At 37.9% G+C, this 20,314-nt stretch overlaps 1 protein-coding gene across 1 annotated transcript in view; it reads right to left on the reverse strand.

Moving 5' to 3' along the window:
- Positions 1-20,314, reverse strand: part of Satb2 (SATB homeobox 2) — a 168,563-nt gene that overhangs the window by 16,580 nt on the left and 131,669 nt on the right. The window contains exon 10 of the mRNA XM_047545371.1: positions 16,124-16,321. Within this exon, the coding sequence (XP_047401327.1) occupies positions 16,124-16,321 (198 nt within the window). The remainder of the gene's footprint in view (positions 1-16,123; positions 16,322-20,314) is intronic.

Genomic DNA, 20,314 nt, shown 5'->3' on the forward strand with positions numbered 1-20,314 from the left:
AAATGGAGTGTAATAAATACTTTACAAAGAGAAATGAGAAATCCTTTAAAGGAAAGCTTATAGGTCCCTGCCGCTCAGCATCTGGGCAACAGTCATATGCTGTGGAGTCGGGGGAAGAACTTTTAATGAATTTAATAGAGAAAAGCACTTTAATTAAATGCTGTCAAAGTGGATTGTATTAATGACCATACACAGAGGAATTTAAAGCCAGCCAAGTTTATTTAGCAAATAGAAACTGGGCTTTCGAAGGCTGCAAGTATTTATGTTTCTGCAGTTGCAGTACATCTAGAAGATGATGGTGCCACATGAAACCACTGAGTTATTAGATATGATTTTATTTATTGTGTATTATTAAAGTTTCAAAGGCCTCAGGGGAATCAGTTTCATTTTCAAAATTAAACAATGCATTTGATTAGAAAGGGTTAAGAAAGGAGAGTACTGTCTCCTGGTTTTTTTCTGTTGCCTACAACTTTGATGCAGGTGAGCGGTTAGTAGAGTCGACCGTTTCTAGGTTCAGCCAGTTCAGATTCGTTTCATTGAATGGTAGTGACAAAGAAATCAATGACAGTATTTCTCCTGACTCCCCCCTCCCAGCACACACACTTCATTTTCAGTGACTTGCCACTAAACATAATTCATTCTATTATATATAGTAATAAGCTGAAAAATGACCAAAGCTCTTAAAAATCTCCATGAAAATTTGGTTGCCATAACTTTCTTAATCAAAAACACGAGTAGCACAAAAGTTCTACAAAGTAAAAGGTATCAAATGTTTGACTTGGGGCAACAGGAAAAAAGGGGTCTTCCTTCATATCTTCTATCTGGAGGATGACCACAGAACAAACCTATTATTAATGATAGTATTTAAAAAATAAACAAAGAAAACATAAGCCTTAATGCATGAAAGCTGTAAAAGATTGAAAAGCTGGTCTGACTGGAAAAATACTGTGTGTGTGTCAAAATGATTTTCTCCACTGTTTGTAAAAATGTAATTATCCATGATACGCTATTATCCATGATAGACTACAAGGATGAGGTTCTCTCAAGGAACTCCACTGGAAACTGAGGATTCGCCTTTGGTCTTCAGTCTCTGACACCGCCATGTCTGGGAGATCATAAACCACGGTAGTGATTTACCACATCCTTCATGCAGTTATATATACACCCTTCCAGTCTGTCTTTAGATTTTTAATTCAAAACATGAGAAAGGGGGAGAAGGGAAATGTGAGGATAGGAGAAAAAACAAAACATAAAACCCAGCACCTATTTCCTTTTAAGAACAAAATAATGGTCACAAATGGAGACTTTCAACTTTCTAAGTAAATAATCTAATTTTTAATCCTCCCCCCACCCATGATATTTATTAATATCACATGTTTGATCTGTGTCTTTGTAGTTCTGGAACTTATAAGTAAACTCTGCTTTTCCCGTCTGTGCCAAGATGTTTCAGACTAGTCTTTGAAATGCTGCAAATGCAGATGAATAATGACATAAAATAGGAACTGATTACACAGACATTCTATATGTGAGGAATGGCAACACAGAACACAGATGACATTACATGTTCATGTAGCATAATGTACTACTCTGCTTCACACATGCAAATACATGGAGATCACTAAAGTACACAGCACACCATCTTCAGTCTTTCTGTTCTAGCAACTCAGAATATATAAGTTGATATCTTGCATATAAAGTGACAAGAAAACTCTCCTGCTACACCCGTAGTTCCAGTGTGAAGATATATGAAGGAATTGTCAACCGCTGGAACATACTGATACATTTGGTCCAGATTATGTTTTACAAGCCAAAGAATCAGTCACTTTGCTTTTCTTTTGATTTCTAAGGAAGTGATTGTTAACTTACCATGTGCACTGTTGGTTTTAGCCCCTCTCTCTTTGGGAGGTTTACATTTTACATGAAGTACTCAAAAAACAATTCCTCCCAAAAGTATACTCCCAAATCACACCTACCTGGAGATATTAAACACTGGTCCACCACAGTTCCTCCAACTCGTCTATAGCTATACTTTTGAGTACACTGCTGACATGAATTGCCAAAAAAGCGAGTTGAGAAAAACTAAATTTTAAAAGATCATTTGAATGTGGACTTTGCACTTACATAGCATGTACTCACTTAGCACCTTATTCACTTAATTCAAACAGAAATAGGGAGATATTTACATGTCCACATATATTTATCTTAAGTATCTGCATCATAGATTTTATCTCTCAAAGTTTAAAGTGCTTTTAAAAAAACTGAATCCTCATTTTAAGTTGGTCATATCTAAAAATGTAACTCTGTCACAATAATTTGTCCCTTGGTTTTCTACCCACAGTCCTCAAATCTGCTCTGAGTGGTTGATACTTAAAATCAGGGTATGAACTCATTGTACTATACAATTCTGCAAAATGGATCCAATCAGATACTCAGATGAACCTTGTACATTTATACAGAATACAGAGACAAATCTTGAAATGAAGAAATAAATTTAAAGGACAGTGTGAAGGGGAAAGAGTAGAAACAATTGCTATAGATTTTATATATATATATCTATATCTTTATATCTATATACATATAGAGAGATAGATAGATAAAATCAAGTGAGCTATAATACCAATCAGCCATTCAGTTCTAAAAACGTCTGGTCATTTTTTCACACAATGGTTTTCAGCATATTTTGTTTATAAAAAATGAAGACATGGATGGCCACAGAGCTTAAAACAGAAAAAAACCTGAAGTCAATTCAGTGCTGTGCTGGTAAATGTTTAACAACTGGTTCTCTGGTGTGAAAGGCCCCGGTTGGATCATTTGCCAATTTTTGTGAATGATCCCACCACAATCAGTTTCATACTACCAATGGTATGACAATCAGTTTTCAAAATTCCTAAAAATTTAACCACCAGTTCCCATGGGCTGGTATAGGTCCATTCCAGTGCACCCTGACTTCACTGTAGAGAGGGATACATCCCTCCTCCAACAAGCCATATGTAGCTTCTCAGACCTGCTCACTGGAGTCCCTTTGCCTGACCTGACTTACCTGTCATTTTCCCAGTCCCAAAGTGAGCAGGATGACCCCCACGGGATGTACAATTCCACGAGAGATTCTACATTAGAAGGTGAAAGGTTCTATGATTTGCAGTGAATTAGATCTAGAAACAACTTGTGAAGAAATTGAACTTGTGACCTTAGAGCTGTCAAACCTATCCAGTTTGCTTGATCTCCTATTTCTAGGGTCAAACCGAGTAATAATAAAATAAATGAATTTCAGAACTTTGGCAGTTTTCCTTTAATTGAAAATGTGCTTTTCTATCATTACAAGGGGAAGTTCCAGACTTCGACTTAATAAAAATCAGCAGTAGTTTTCAGCTACATTAGATTTCCACACTAAACAGAAACAGCTGAGAGGCCACAGTAGGTAGGTTTGGCTGCAATAGTTTAAAACTCAGTGGCTGACTTTCTCATGCAACTGTCAAAACTATCAGTCATAAGAAAACCAACTGGATCTCTGAGTCCTATAATATAAGGTGTTCATAATCTGTGATGTTATTGCTAATTTGTTTTTCCAAATGCATTTTAATCTCCCAGGAGCAATGTGTTTTTGTTTTATTTTTTGTTTTTTATACTCTCATTAAAATACTCAAATGGGAATCAGAAATGGAAAAACCAACCCACAGAACGAATGCTTCAGATAAAAAGTGTCTCTGAGATTACCTAATTCATGCTATAACCGTTTACAGGACAGTAGATGGAAACACAGAGAAATGCTTCCTCCAGAGTCGAACACTCTGCCCTGTTACTGGAGCCATGTCACTTAACTGAGCCTTTTTCTTTAATCTATCATTGTTTTTCCTCCCATTGGATTGTAAGTTCACTGACATAGAGAATAATTCTTATTCTTTATAAAATGATCTGGTTTCTGAAACAGTGCATAAAAACTTTAGAGGGCAACAAATATATGGAAAATTTTTAAATATTTGGAAAATGCTATGGTTTGGATGAGTGCCCCACAAGGGTCCATGTGTTAAAGAATTGGTCCACCAGGTGATACTACTGGAAGGCAGTAGAACCTTTAGGAGATGGAGTCTTATAAGAATTCCTGAGGTTACTGAGGGCATATCCTCTAAAGGGACTGTAGAACCCCTCTGTTCTTTTTTTCTTCTGGTTGCTAGCTCAAGAGATAAGCATTTTGCTCTACTATGTGCTCCTACCATGATGTGCTGCCCTAGCCAGAGATCGAAAGTGATGGGACCACTTGATCTTGGACTAAAACCTCCAGAACCATGAGCCAAAACAAATCTTTTTTCTTTATAAGTCAATTTCCTCAGGTATTTCATTAAAGTGACAGAAAGCTAACTAATACAGGAACTCCTTACTTAAAAGTCATACTATACTTAGGCTTAAGCAAATCCCAATCATCTATTTTTAATGTACTTTAAAACGTTTAGACCATAAAACCTTGTCTGAAAAGAAGCATTTGTATTTGATTCTACCATTCTATAAGTAAGACATCACAATTTTTCAAGATTAAAACTGGTTATATTTACTGTCAGGTTCTAACCTTGTAGCTTTAAATTGTGGAGCTATGACTTATTTTACAATTTGCTGTGAATGGTACTTCAAGTGATTCGTTTCCATCAAGAGTTAAGATTGTAAAATTTACAAATATCTTTATTTTTTAAAATGAGAGTTGACTCTGGACTCTTTCACAATGATGCTACACTTTCTACTATTCATATATGTTTGTCCACTCTGGTTTCTTTACATTTGTGGAAGGGAAAGAGGTAGAATTCTGGTGGTGACACCAGGAATGAAGTCACTCACATGAAGTTAACCCATGTGATTCTCAGCATAGAAGACCCGGCCCAGAGTGTCCCCAGATCTTAAGAAATTTTGCATCTCTGCTCTACCTGTCACTATAAACTTAATCCTCAAAAGTCTATACTCATTTCCCTGCTAGCCCACAAGCAACTCAAGACAAGAAAATATTTCTGTTCCTTTGAGTCCATTATAGGCAAACACAGAGCTGCTGTTATAGATGCTTATTTAATGCTAAAATAAAGGGACTCACAGTCACCACAAAGCAGCTTTGCAAATACATGGATTCTAATGTGCTTCAAGTGCAGCAGAAGTCCCAGAAGTTGCACAGAAGGGCAGTGATCTTTTTGCTTTTTAAGTTTAAAAAATTTAAGGCAAAAAGAGTAGTAACCAACTTTTTTTTCATACTCAGTGGCATTTTATTATGCCACACAGAGGGATTTTACTCAGCACGAAGAAGAGAAGTTCTCACTTTTAAATAACTTATAATGGTTTTTAAAAGATTCTTAAATGTAGAAAGGACATATGAAGCAAAACAGCTCTGTGACTCTCAATCTGTCTCGAACAATTGTGTAACATGCCAACAATAGAGGTCAGGCATGCTCTCAGATCTTGCTGTTATAAAAATGTGCTGATACCACCCTTGATTCAATTCTGGATTCTTTTGAATAAATATTATTCCCTTTATCCTCAAGATTAATCTTAATAATGCTCAGATTCTATTAACATTTCTCAGGAGCTTACATACAAAAAAACCATCTCATTTAAATCTGATTTAATTCCCATAAATTTGGGGATTATTACTGCTATTTCCAGAAATTTTAAGTGGCCTCTGCAATATCAGAGTTCTAATTCCAGGGTGGCCCTAGTCTTCTGAAGCTACAGTGGACTTCCCTCTTTTTCATCTTGGTTCCAGCAAAGCTACAGTTTCAGTCTACTTGGATGAGATCTTTGACAATTTATATCATTTAGATTTAAAAAGAAAAGAAGGGAGGTTAAAAGAAATGTAATTTTCATTTGGACCTTCAACTTTTATTGACACATTTTAAAATCAGGCAGTCCAAATGTTCTATCCAGGCTGAATTAGCAGGTAGTTGTGGATCATGTTATTTCAGTTTTATCAGACTCCTAGTGGGTAGTTCATTAGCTAGGGTTGAGTTCCCAAGCTACATTCCAGCTGTTTCCAGCGCAATCATCTCCCAGTTTTATGATCTTGAGTGATTACACCCAAATCAAAGTATGTGAAATAAAGACCCTGCACTGACCAAAGAGTCTGCACTTCACCCACTGCCCTTCTCTATAGATGTGCATTTCTGTTTCTTCTGCAAAGACCATGAATATCTTTTAAATCACAACTACCTATGAAGTAGAGGTACTCTGGTAGAAAATTTAAAGAGGAAATGTGAAGCAGACTCCTATGGTCCTAGAACAGTATATGCTTTTCTGTCAAACAGCTCACTATTAAGAGGGGCTAGTTCACACAACTCACCTGCTAAGGACCAAAGCTCAAGTCAGTGCATGCTCAATGAACCAGGTGGTTTGGTTGGTGGACCAAAAATGAATTAGTCTTTACCCAGTGCCAGGTAATAAGGTTGCTACTTGGAGAAATCACTCTAGGTAGAGAGGATAAATATAAACAAGACAAAAAAAAAAGAAAAGAAAAGAAAAGAAAAAGAAATCTATTTCCATGTGATCAGGATAAAAATTAGAGATAAAGTGGACACTCTTACTTATCCATCTATTTTCTATCAAAACAACTTTTTAAAATGCTACTTGATCATTAATCAACAGATATAATCCCTTGCAGAAATATGCAAATCACTTTGGACTCTAAATAGTAGATTCAGAAGGTCTGTTTGCTTTGGTGCTTCCAAATAGCCATTTTTTTTTTTTTTTAGGGTATTGTTGCCTCTGAAAGATTCAACACATTTTAGATATATTACCCAGTTCCTTCTGGAAATAGCTAGAAAAAAACTGCAGCCAAGAGATGCCATCCAAGGTTAGACTCAGAGAAGAAATAGAACCTATGGATTCTACCAAGTTATAGTCTGAATTTTAGATCAATTCAAGGGAGGAAGGGGAAAAACAGATATCTGTTTAAAAATGCACTCTGAGTAAAGGAGAAAATTACTCAATATACATGGGAAATTCTGTTTCATTCACTGTTATACAAGTGATGCCTAGAATAGTACCTGGCACCAAGAAGGAGCTGGACAAATACTAACAATGAACAAGTAAAACTGTGAGAATAAAAATGATCAATCTTCTCAATCATGTCTCTACTTTGAGGCTTGAGAGCAGGTTCATTGACCAATTTTAATCATCTTTTCCTAAAGCCACGCTTGGCAGATAGCTATGGAAACATCAAGGAATGCACTTTCCTTCTCTTTGATGAAACATGAGGAGGCCCTTGATGAGGATGACACATCTCTATCTGCAAGTGACCTCATTTTGGTTTAGGCTCACCACCACTGCTTTGCACGGGTGAAGAGAGAAGGCAGTCCACATTCTAAGGCACCTCTTACCTTGGCCTCTATTTATTTTCTTTCTTATTGCTCCACAAAGCTCACATTTAATGTTTATCCTTCACAAAATGTATTAGCCACTGTCCTTTGTTCTTCCAGGTTGAAAAAAAATAAAAAAGGAGTGCCTTCGATTATTGGAAAGAAGGAAGGGAAGGAGAAAAGGCAGGTAGGTAGGCACAGCCATGTGGAGTTGACCAAGAGAACAATAGCAAGAACGTCCCCTAACAAATTCCATGGCAATTTTTTAAAAGACAATTGTGCTCTGTGTTTTCAGTATGGTGTTTAATCTTCTTTTCCTATAAAATCATCAAGAAGAAATTGAGATGCCAAAGGTTTTGTATTATATGTGGTTTTATTTAATATCACCAAGTGGAAAAGAATATGAAAATGTGTAAAGAGTTCCTTGCTGTCCCAAAACTTTTAAAAAAGGCAATCTTTTATTAATATAGAAAGATAATGTTCCTAATTAGAATAAGTTACACTCCAAGTATGTATAACATGCCAAAGTACATTCTACTGTCATGTATAACTAAAAGGAACAAATAATATTTTTAAAAAGATGATGTATATTAGTGATTTTGTGGTTTCTGAGCACTAGACAGTGTGGAATTTGATCTATTGGTACTGATGTAAATAATAAGCTAATCCTGATTCTTCCCTTTACCTATGAGGCAGTGTTAGGCCAAGAGCCTTCTATTCAGATGTAGGATCTAAAGAACAAGGAGTGTATAACCCAAAGGGTGAGTGGCTGCAAATATACTGCCTCTCAAAATATAAAATATTAAAATTAGACTATTATTTAAAGAAACACAAGTAACAAGAAACTAAGGTTCCTCTGTTCCCTTCAGAGGAGGAAGACTGGGAGAAGTGGAACCCAGCTGTTTGACATTTCACTTCCAACCAGGGCTAATCCTGGATGTTTAATTTGGGAAGGTGGTGTGTTACGAAGTTTCAGCCACTCAAGGGGAGCTCTGCTTGGCAAAGACACTAGAATGATCCCATGAAGAGCAAAAAAGCTCACTCCAATTATTAAAATGAGAAGTCTAATAAAATGTTGAGCCCACTCCAAAGAAAAAAATCTAAGTAGACCCAAAAAAGACTATCATAAAAATTTAAGGTTTGTGTCAGTATCTATAGCACAGTGACTACGGAAATACATGATGGATGTTAGAAAAATCACAATGAAATAAAAAGGCATAATGCCTTAAAAATACACAGAACTTAAAATCTGTTGATTTCCTGCTATTTATGTGTTCAAAGAACTTCATATTTTTTTTTAAAAAAGGTCATATGAATCTCCCTTGACATGAATTTATACTAGACTTGTTAATCATACTTGCAATCATCTACCATGTCAGGGGCCAGGTTTTCAGTGGCCATAGTCTCCTGAAGGGGCTCTAACTTTCTGGCCCTAAGTTAGAACATTTACAGGTTACCTGTAAGTGGTCTATAGCCAGTTGGTTTTCTACTTTTTTTATGAGATTGTTCTGTATTTGCCCAACAAAGCTCTCCCTTTAAAATGCAGTGCCTTTCAAATTAAGCATTCAGACTACTTGTTGGAAAGTCAGTGTCAAGAAATCCTACAATATGTATGATCAGGAAAAATGAGAGATTATACTCCATTTATGTATGATCTATCAAAATGTATAAATGCATTCTACTGTCATGTACAACAAATTAGAACAAATTAAAAAATTTAAGAAAAAGAAAGCCTGCCTTCATGGCAAAAAGTTGGACCAGTCATTTCCTTCTCAAATGAGTTTTAAGTGGTAAACATGGAGTAGGCAACAGAGACTGGGCTTGATAAAGGACTGGAGAAAGATCATGAGATTGAACAGGAATCAAGGGCAGGCCAAGGTTTTGAGGAGGCTGAATCAAATTTAGAGAAACTATGAATATTACACAGAAGTTAATGATAGACAAAGATGTACAATAAACAGCAAATGAGGTGATGGTTGGGAGAAAAGTTGCACAGTGAGAAGAAGGTGACATGGCGAAGAGGCTCTAATGTTAAAGATGGCGAAGGAGAAGATGAAGCCATTAACTGTAGCTGCTGAAGCCCTAGTTCTAGGCTTGAGAAATCTGAACCTTCTCAGAGTCCTGGATTCTAATGACATTCTATCACTTTCAATTTATTTGAGATTTCTGTGTCTTATAAAAAGAAAACAAAAGTATGAAACTTTAAATGTAAAAAATGTAGGCAGGTCTACTTTCCCTAATGTCCAGAAAAGACACAGGTAAGCCTAATCTATTGACTAGAAACTGATAATCTGCTTCACCTTTCTGATATTTTCAGTCAGGGAAACCTATTCCATAACATTCTGGAAGAAAGTGAACCCAAGATGGAAATGTCTAGAATAAAAAGAACAGATTACAAATGACTTCCAATTCTCTATATTCCTGAATAACACATTTTTAAAAATTAGCCATGTTGAAGAACTGGTAAAAAATAAATCAAGAATACTTTTAAGTTGAATAAATGCATTCTGGATAACAGTATTAATACAAAAAAAAAGTTAGTGTGACTTCTCAAGTTTTCCCAAGTTAGGACCAATTTCTTTGTACCCAACTGCTGCAATATTTCACTAGAAGTGGCAAGGGTTCTTGCATCTTTTCTCAGGACTCGAGTTGGGTTTCAAAACTCTGGAGCCACAATTCAACAGCAGGCTTTGAATAGGAGTTTGGAATGAATCCAAGGTGAAAAAAACATTCTAATAACCTGATTACAGAATTTGCAAACATCCTTAATCAATTAATTAGGTTATTTATTTATTTTCCTGGAAGCTGTTCTTTTGGAAGCAAATTCATAAATCAAGATCTAGTCTGTACAAGCAAGAGTAGGAAAGCAGGACTGAAAGCTTGTTGCTGAAAGGAAGAACCCCAAGTGTTAGGAAGGAGAGTCACATTCTGACGTTATCTTAAAACTGCAAAAGCAGTTTGATGAAAAGTAGAAATTTTACTCCTTTGGATTTTGGTATCATACTGATAAGTTATATAGTTTTCCCTATATTAAATGTCCCTCAAAATGAAAGTTCACAAAACCATAACTGTTCAGTATAATGATTACAAATAAATGATATACGTAAGCAGTTCTGTATAATATCAGGCAGTTAACAGTAAATGCTCAGGGAATGCTGAATGTGGCCATTTAGAACTTGTTTCCAGCACACACACACACACACACACACACACACACACACACACACACACAAAGACTCCAAAGGTGAACAGATGTGAATTTAAGTTCTCACTTTGGGAAAGTAACTTCAGTTTCTCATCTGTGAAAGTAGACAAGAAAAATAACCACTCTCTTGGTTTTTCACAACGACTGAAGAAGATAAAATGTTAAAAGATATCTCACATTTTAGAAAGTCTGGTTTTCCAAAAGACCACTTGCTGCCAGGGAAGAAGAGGAGGAGGAGGAAGGAGAGTTGCCACTGCTATTATTACTACTAGATTTTGTACAGGGAAACCTCAGAATCAGTCTCAGAGATACCATGATTCTTCATCTTACATTGTTTGTGGGGCTTCACAACTAAAGCAATATGGGCACTTCAGGCCAGGGAAGCCTGTTTGGGGGACTGTCCTGTGCATTGTGGGATATTTGGCAACATCCCTGGCCTCCATCTAGTAGATCCTAGTAGCCCTTTCAAATTATAGTAACCAAAAATGTTTCCAGAAACTGCCAAATATCCCATGGTAGACAAAATCATGTCTAGGTGAAAACCATTAGTGGATACCAATGACAGGAAGTCTGTGGGTCAGAAAATGCGGAAAATTCCCTGAGTGAGCGGCAATCCAAATGAGTAGAGGCATAACGCTGGTGTCTGGCTGTCACCCGCCAGGTCTCACATTCTTACTCAATGTAGGGCATGGAATTTTAAAACAAGTACTTGTCAGGAAACCACATAGCAGCAAGCTCAGAATTCCTGAACTTAGAAAATAACCCATGGAAACCCTGTGGTGGAAATACAATAAAGCAATAAAAGCACGAACTACACAGACCTGAACAATTTGGCAAATGCTCCCTAATCAACCCCACTCAGAGACCTAGTCACAGTCTGAGAGATGTCCTTTCTTCTCTAATGCATTCGGGAGGGAAGTGTGGTCAGAGGAAAGACTGGATGCCAGAAACGCCTGTGTTTCATTCCGCTGGTGATCCTGGCTTCAGGCAAGGTTCAATGACTGCTCCGGTTTTTCCAATTGTAAAATGGAGTTGGTAATAATGAATACCCTGACCTAACTACTTTTTGATTCTATGAGAGGATATCCTTCACTATAGGGCCTCAGGTCATAATAACCACGAGGTGGGAATTCATTACAACCACAAAAAATAATTTTGTCCCCAATCTTTTACAGCAAAAAATAGAATTTATTTCATCTTTTTCATGGAATGTTTTGGTTTGGCTTGGTTTGCCTCACCATGTCTCACCTCTGTTGATCTTTGTGCTGGCTATACTTGGACTAGAGACCTAATGTAGGTTAGTATTTTTCAACTTTCTTCCCCATTATCAATTCCCCAAGGAGGCTTTTTAAAGTATTTTGTTCCTAATCATTTCCCCACTTCATAAAATTTTAATGCCAGAGATAATACTGAATATCTCTTTATGTATTGCATCCCTTTGGAGAACCACAAACCACTGTAAATCTAAGAGTTTTATGCTTCCTAAGAACCATTTTTTACCCGCTAGGGGCAGCACTGCCCTCACTATGCATCCAAAGGTGTGAATGGATTCAGTTAACAAAATGTGTTCAAAGGCCAGAAGGCCGCTTCTTCTCACAAATACTTAAATAGGGCTTCTGAAGACTTGCAATTCTAAAAAGAAACCTAGAGATGCCAGATAATTGAATATGACATGAAACCTCCCCTAAAGAGACTGGATTCCCAAGGAGGAACCATCTCACTCTTCAAAGATAGTCAAGTTTCTGGGGCTCACAATACTCCTTGTTGGTCTCACACTCATCATGGTCTCAACTGCAACCCTGCCTCATTTTTGAAGTGAAATTCAATCAAACATACATTTGTTGGTAAGTATGCAAAGGGTTGTGTCAGGTGTTAAGATTATAAAAATAAACGATATGTAATATCCATCATCAAAAAAATCAGAGGCCTGGGCAAAGGCACTTGTAGCTTTGGTGTGGTAACTTCAGATACGGGGCTGGAACCACAGAGGCCAGATGACCTCACAGGGGCAAAGTGACACTATAGATGCAAAGCCTAAAGGAACAGAGTGGATGGGCTGTATGTGCACATGCACAGAGTGCAGGTGACAGGGATGTGGACAGCAGGATGTGAGTGGGTTCCCAAGACAAAGAGCAGAGCTCCTGCCATGGAGCACTCTAAGTCTCTGGGTCAGATCTTTAAATTTTCTGAATTTTATGTTAAATTTCCTAACTTTTAAACATGGATTTACAATTTTCAGACTTTCATGGGCTTAAAATAAACATAGGTGCTGACAATTAGCAGACTGTCCATTTGTAAACTCTATCTGTACACCATTGGCAAGAAAACTTTCCCCTTATCTGTGAGGAAAGAGGCTGTGACTAAAGGACTTGTCAGCATCACCAAAAGCACCAATAAGAAAGGTGACAGGAAGCTCCTTATTTGATCGAGTCCATCTGTGGGACCCTAATACAACAGATTAACCCAGTGAGTCCTTATGCACAAACATCACTGCCTCGTATCTTCTCCACTTAGGAAAAATCAGGGACTAGTGTACCTCAATTAACTACAGAAATGTAAATGGCACTTTTCCATGACCAGTGGGGAGGACATCTCTACATTTTATTATGTTGCATATGTGAGAAGCTCTTGATCATCACCAGTTCACTCATTCTTCACAATTTAGTGATGGCACATTCTCCACCTAATTATAAAATACAGCATTGCCAAAATAATATCATCCTACATATGAATTTTAAAATTTCTAAAACATGTAAGTAAATATATATCCCTAAAATCCTAGCTGTTATAAAGAGCACAAGTGAATTCCAATGAGTCCAGTGACTTGGCTTTTTTGGACAATTACAGACTTTTGTTAGGGAGTTGGTATCTTTTTCAACACAGTCCTCCCCAAGTCACAGAGGCTATGCCAGCTAAATTCTCCAGTCTTAGGAATTATGATGGCTGGTTTCAGTTACTTTTCTTCACTTTTTCATATTATAACTGTAATAAATAATTAATCCACAGCTTTGCATTTTGCTGACAAATATAAATTCAGCAAAGCAGTTGTCAGTCATAGACAGCACACCATGTATAAAACCAAAAAAGTGATGTACTAAAAAAATGATAGGGTCAAGGTCAATGGCTAGGGTATTATTTTCAATGTATAGGAAATTACCTTATTTGTAAACTCTTTAGCTAATATCTGAGTACGTTCCCAAAATATATGAATTTCCCTTAGTGATATCAGAAGTTAATGTTAATAGCCACAAAGTGCTGAAAACTGAAATGGAAAATTATAGACTGATTCTTGTTTACCCAATAAATGTTGTCAGCACAGTATCTAATTCTGACATACTAACATAAAAGATAATAAAACTCATAAATCAATTGGCTGTCTGCTTCTTAGATACTTCACTCAAACTAGTCAATTGTAAGGCAATTAACTGTAAGCTGGACATCCTTTCAGCTCCCTACACACAAGGCCCACACAGAAGAGTATTGTTTTATGAAATGATACCAATAATAAATGGGAACTTCCACTGAGTTTTTCAAATAAATTTATTTCCTAAAATAAAATATTGGGCCCTTTTTAATTTTAAAAGTTAAAATTTCAAAGTCAGAAAACTTCTACTCTATGTGACTCATGTTGGTCTAATTATCTGTGGGAAGGTACCTTGGTGTTTGGATGAGGCCCCAGCCAGGAAAGGACTAAGACAGGAAAGGGGTAGGCTGGGTCCTGAAAAGTAAGTCTGTGGCTCAGTCTCCTGGGGATTAGTGACTGCCACTCACTAACTGGCACCCTGATCATCCACCCATCCTGTATTCACTGCAGACACTGCAAGAGAGCACCTAGATGAATCCATCAGCCTAACCGTTTGGGCAATTCATTCTATGAACTTGGCCTTGGAAACTGACCAATGACGGCATGAAAGCATTGACTGAGATGTCAATATTTGGATGAAAAGTGACCTGATGAACCGTTAACTTCTGGCTTCTCCCCCAGGCATGTGTGATGGAGCTAAGGGAAGGGACACAGATGCCTCAGGGTTTATTTTTCCACATCCTTTGCTGCCTCTCTCTTATTACTTCTTTATCAAGAAACCACAGTGTACCTGTCCTTAATTCCCATCTTTTCCATTCTTCACACATTTACACGCTTTTTTTCTTTTCTTTTCTTTGGTGCTGGGTATTGAACCCAGAGGCACTTAACCACTGAGCCACATCCCCAGTCCTTTTTTTGGTTGTTGTTCTTTTTAGATACACATGACAGTAGAGTGTACTTCGATATATTATACATACATGGAGTATAACTTCTTTTAATTAGGATCCCATTCTTGTGGTTGTACATGATGTGGAGTTTAACTGGTCATGTATTCAGGTATGAATAGGAAAATTATGTCCAACTCATTCTACTGTCTTTCCTATTCCCATACCCTTCCCTTCATTCCCCTTTGTCTAATTCAATGAACTTCTATTCTTCCCTTCCCCACTTACTGTCTGTTAGCATCCGCATATCAGAGAGAACATTTGGTCTTTGGTTTTTTGGGATTGACTTATTTCACTTAGCATGATAGTCTTCAGTTCCATTCATTTACCAGCAAAAGGCATAATTTCATTCTTCTTTATGACTGGGTAATGTGTATATATACCACATTTTCCCCAGCTGTTTTTATTTATTTATTTTGAGAAAGGATCTTGTTAAGTTGCTTAGAACCTGACAAAGTTGCTGAGACTGGCTTTGAACTTGCTATCCTCTTGCCCTGGCCACTTGAGTTGATGGGATTACAGGTGTATGCGAGTTCACCTGGTCCACATGTTTGAACTCTTGCCTCAGCTTTCCCTTTGTACACAGGATATACAGAAAGAGGCCATAAATGGTCCTGTGCAGTGGCATAGGGTCTGATGTTACTAGGCAGCAGAACTGCACCCATTCATGAGCAAAATTCTAGGGAGTCTCATCACAGAAACCGTAGATAATACTTCTTGAAAGTAACTGATTTTAGATAACTAAGTCAATAAACTCAGTTAATTTCAGAAAGAAATATTATTTGTTTTAATAAGAACAAAAACTAAGCCAACAGAACATGCTACCCAAAAGAAGGCAGATTTCTAAAAGAGGAACCAAAGACAGCAAAAACTCATCTTAAAATTCTAAAAATCTGTCACAGTTTCTCTCAAAAAAGGTTCAGTTGAGTTCAAAGGTATTCCTTAGTCATATGGCTATGATCTCACCTTTACCAAATATTTCATGGGGAATTTTGGATTAAAACTCCTTCTTTCTTTTTAAGAAGAAAAAAAAACTGATGGAGAATATGTTTTCTGGTTGGGAGACTTAATTCTCCACGAGTGCTGGGGCTTCACAACCTCACAAAGAATGAACTCTCAGGGAAACAGCTGTCTTTGCATTAGACTTCTTGGTCATTTTTCTCTGTGTGCATACACACACACACACACACACACACACACACACACACATACATACATTCAGTGCCATTGTCCTTGGGGATGTGGCACAAGTCACCATCCCACAGGAGTTGGTGTGTGGGCCACCAACCACTGGCAGCTGGGGCAGGCACAGGAAGTCAGGGAATGGGGGCAAGGGTGGGATGCTGACCTGCACCGGCTCAGGTGGGAGCTGGACCACATGCTGCATGCGCTCACTGTGGTGATGCCGAGACTCCTCTTCATAGATCACATCTCTCTCATGCTGGGGAAGGTTCAGGAAGCGACGGATAGTACACAGGTTCTCCCAAAGGGTGCGGTTTTCTGGGCTTGGGTTCTCCTTCCAGCGGAGCAGTTCACAGAGCCAGCCCTAGAGAGAGGAGGCCACCTGAGTTAGCCTGCTGAGTGGAGAGCAGCTGAATGGGCCTGGACTTGAGATAAGCACCATACCACTTCATCATGTGTTGCTGTCAAAATTGTTCCCACCAACCTGGGGAGATACTGAAAAAGTCCGATTCCAAAAACTAACCAATGTTCACAAAGTTACACCCATGCCTAAGAGTCTTCACTCTTGGGACTTATCACATTTCCTCTAGAATATATGCTTGATTACAGTCTCAAATAGAAAGAACTTTCTAGATCCTCAAGCAAGATTACAGTTACCCAATTCTCAAAAAAAGTAACTTGTATTGGTCAGCTACAACTTTTGCAAATTACCAAGTTTTCCAGAATTCCAGAAAGAACTAGCATTCTAAGAAAAGAATGAAGATAAACAAATATGTATCATAAGATGACAAATTCAAAAGAAGAAAAAAATGTCTACATGTAAACAGCACTGAATGGTCTAGGGAAGAAATATTCTTACAATCAATAGCAACTCTGCATAAGAAACAATAGCCCTAGCTAGAATGAAAACAACAATGTTCATTTGCCATTTGCTCAGTCTCTGAATGCCTTGGGTTCTAGACCCTCTTAACCATCATCTTCCTGCCACAGTCACACCTGCAGGAAGGTAGGCAGTTGGTCAGGTCACACCTGCAAATGTCTGCCTCCCAACTCTGGCATCCGGATGTTCTCTCTCTTGCAACTGCATGAGAAAGAAAATGCAATGCAAATACTGATGGATTATATGAAAATAATACAGAGGATGCTGTCAACATCGCTCACTGACTCATGTCAAAATATTTTACCCAGTAGCTTTCTAACCCATCATTTCTAAGCTACATTGCTAATTTGGAAAACAGGAACTATCCCGTATCACGCCTCTTGCAAGAGTAAAAATTTTTCTGAAAAGGTGCATAAATAAACACAACTGATTTTGTGAAAAATAAATCCCAAACCTCAACAAATTCTATATCATAACTTGTAAGCCTATGAAAGTTCCTGACACGCATCATAAAAAACCCATATAATATCATAAGCTGTTGTTTGTCTAACTCTCCACTGTGTCTTCTGCCTTTTCCCAAAAAAAGGCAAGATTTGATTATCTCCGCTGCATCAGCCAAGACAGCAACACCAGCTGTTCTCATTGTGCAGCCTCTTCCTCGCGGCCTCCATGTTAATAACCTGATCATTCCATTTTCTCCTTCAACTGCCGGCTGCAGCACCGCGAAGAGACAAAAACCCAGGCCCATCTGCAGCAGCTGTAGGCACTGAACTGTGAAGCCACTGGGGATTTATAAACTAATCTGTAACACAACACTGCCTTGTTTTTACAAGTGAGAGGCCACATTTGCGCAGACCTGATCTTTTCTTGCAATAAACTGGGAGCTTGGGAGAGTTAGAGGGTTAGGAAGAATGAAAACAAGATAACTTATCATTTGCTTGGAAATGTTTTTCCAAGCATTTTCATACAATTTTTTTCCGATTCAATTAAGAGACAGGTAATGGTTAATTTTCAAGGTGCCATGTGAATGAAAAATGAAGACAAATTCTTATCCCTACCAGAAAATAAATGATATTTTTTTAAAAAAAAATCTCCTGGTCCCAAAGTGTTTCCTCAAGGGTTTCTTCATACAAAGGAAAGAATTCTTGAAATGAAAAATAAACCATCTGTAGAAAAAAATAAGCTCCTATGTCTCTGTCTTTTCACAGATCTGAATAAGTCTCCAACTGAACTCTTTCAAATGTTTCAAACAGGTATGTTTAACATCTCCCAGGGGAAGCAAGAGCATGGAGACCAATCATCGAATGGAAAATAAAAACAAAAACCTACATCTGTTAAAAGATGAAGTTCTGAGATAGCCAGACCTTAAGGAAGACAGCACCTGCTGTTCCCCTGGAGGGATGAATTGCATTGTGGGAAGTCGCAGCTTGAAAGGAGACAGGTGACAGCTGAGTGGTATCTCCACTTATGACACTTGGAATGTCTCACACAACGTTCATTGCCATGTTTGATTTATATGCACTGTTATAATCTGCACTCATTACAATCACTTAGAACAACACTCCAGGCCTCGTTATGGACTATGTGCTGTCTGCCATCAGTCTTTAAGAAGTGTAGTGCTCAATTTGCCCACTGACATGCAAGGTCTTGACCTTGAAGCTATTAGGGAGTGGATTAGACACAAGTGTGATCATGTGTGCAGACATAAGCAAACCAAATTAATTTCTGGCAGAGGGAAGGAGGCAACAAGACCCTGTTCTTAGGGTACCAGAGAACTTCCCCAAATCCCTGATGGAGCTGAGCTAATAGCATGTTTAAGGGAACCCGGTTTTGAAGATGAAGCACATTCATGGTATTTAGAGGGTTATTAATCTAGTTTCCCCACAAAGTGTTTGCTTGGCTGATCAGATTAAGGGATGGAGCCTTCAACGGCACACCCCCACCACAGCAGGCCCTAAGAAATCTGTGCTACTTCACAGCCTTGGACATATTGCACCATGTGTACCCAGCTGCTTCAATAATTAGCTTATGAATGTATCAGCTGGTTCTGTGATTTTTATAAATAATAACTAACCTACGGAGCAGAAAGACTGTTGAGAGCCTTACAGTAGCACAACATCACAAGGTGCTCCTAACTCTAACTTGCTCTTCTCCTGAATGCTGTATTCCCCACCAGTAGGCCCCTGGGAGGCCATCTATGAATATTTATTTTGTATCTGAAATGGCGTTTTATTTTTTTGTCAGTTTTCTTCACAACAGCCATGATTTCCTTTCACTGACTCATTTGCCCACTCCATGTATCTGTATATGTATCTTCAGGAAATCTATTCTACCTCACTTCCCCTCACACCCACCATCTTCCTATTCACATGATCCTTCCACCAGACCATTTGGGATGCTTATCTCTGTTTTCTCAATAGGGTGTCTTATTAGCTTGTTTGGTGGCTAATGAACGTGTGAGGAAGTGTCATGCTGTTCGCATGAACACCCGTGTGTAAATTGTGAGTGAACCCATCACAGAAGAGATAAAGGGTCCCCACTTTGGGATTTTTTTCATTTATATAATTTTTGCATGCCATCCAAGAAAGTTCTGCAGTATCAGGCAAAAAAAAAAGTGTAAATGTCAAATAAAACAGTGACAGATGACAGTATTCTCTATTGAATAGCACTGTTTCTGTCGTGCATGTTCAATGGGAACTCATGAATTATTAATAAACAAATCTCCTTTTTCTGTTAAAACTCTCAAGTAGGTTTTTTGTTGTTGTTCCCTGTGTGTTATATGGAGCATTCCAGGAGAATTATTTTCATTTCAGAAATGCTGATGCAGAAGTTCAACTGATTTCCAGCCATGGCCAGCTCTGTGAGTGGCACCATGAACTATGTGTGTCTGTGGTTTCTCTCTTTGTCTGCTTATAAATTTTGACCAGAGGTTAGATGAGTATTCATATGGTTAGTTGAGCTTTTAAAGTTTGGTAAAACTAGGACTAAAGTGAGCTACAAGTGTTTGAGCACAGCTAGGAAGTGCAGACGGCATTAAACTTGGAGCCATGAGAACTAGGTTCCTGCTATGTCATTAAATAATTAGATAGGCTTAAAGTTAGTGGTTATCCTGTTGGAGCTTCTGGGTGCTCAACTATAAAAGCAGGGACTCACAAAAGATGACCTCTAAGTTGTCCTCCAGTTCTGCTTTCCATGATCTGTTACCTCACTATGTGAAATAAGTAGCCAATAGTGATTAGCAATCAGGGATAAAAGTACAAAGAAGAAACCACCTTGGCCAATTGGTCAAGATCAGCATTACTAATGATCATACATTGATACCATGATCTCCGCAATACAATGCACTCAGGAAACAATGTACTTCAAAGGACACAATATGATTTTCGAAGCAGTCTGACCTCATTCATTTTGAGAAAAATCAGACAAACCCAAATTGAGTTGTTTGACAAAATAATCTACAGTATTCTTCAAAATCAG

This window comes from Sciurus carolinensis, chromosome 3 (genome assembly GCF_902686445.1).
Source record: "Sciurus carolinensis chromosome 3, mSciCar1.2, whole genome shotgun sequence".
Lineage (NCBI taxonomy): Eukaryota > Metazoa > Chordata > Mammalia > Rodentia > Sciuridae > Sciurus > Sciurus carolinensis.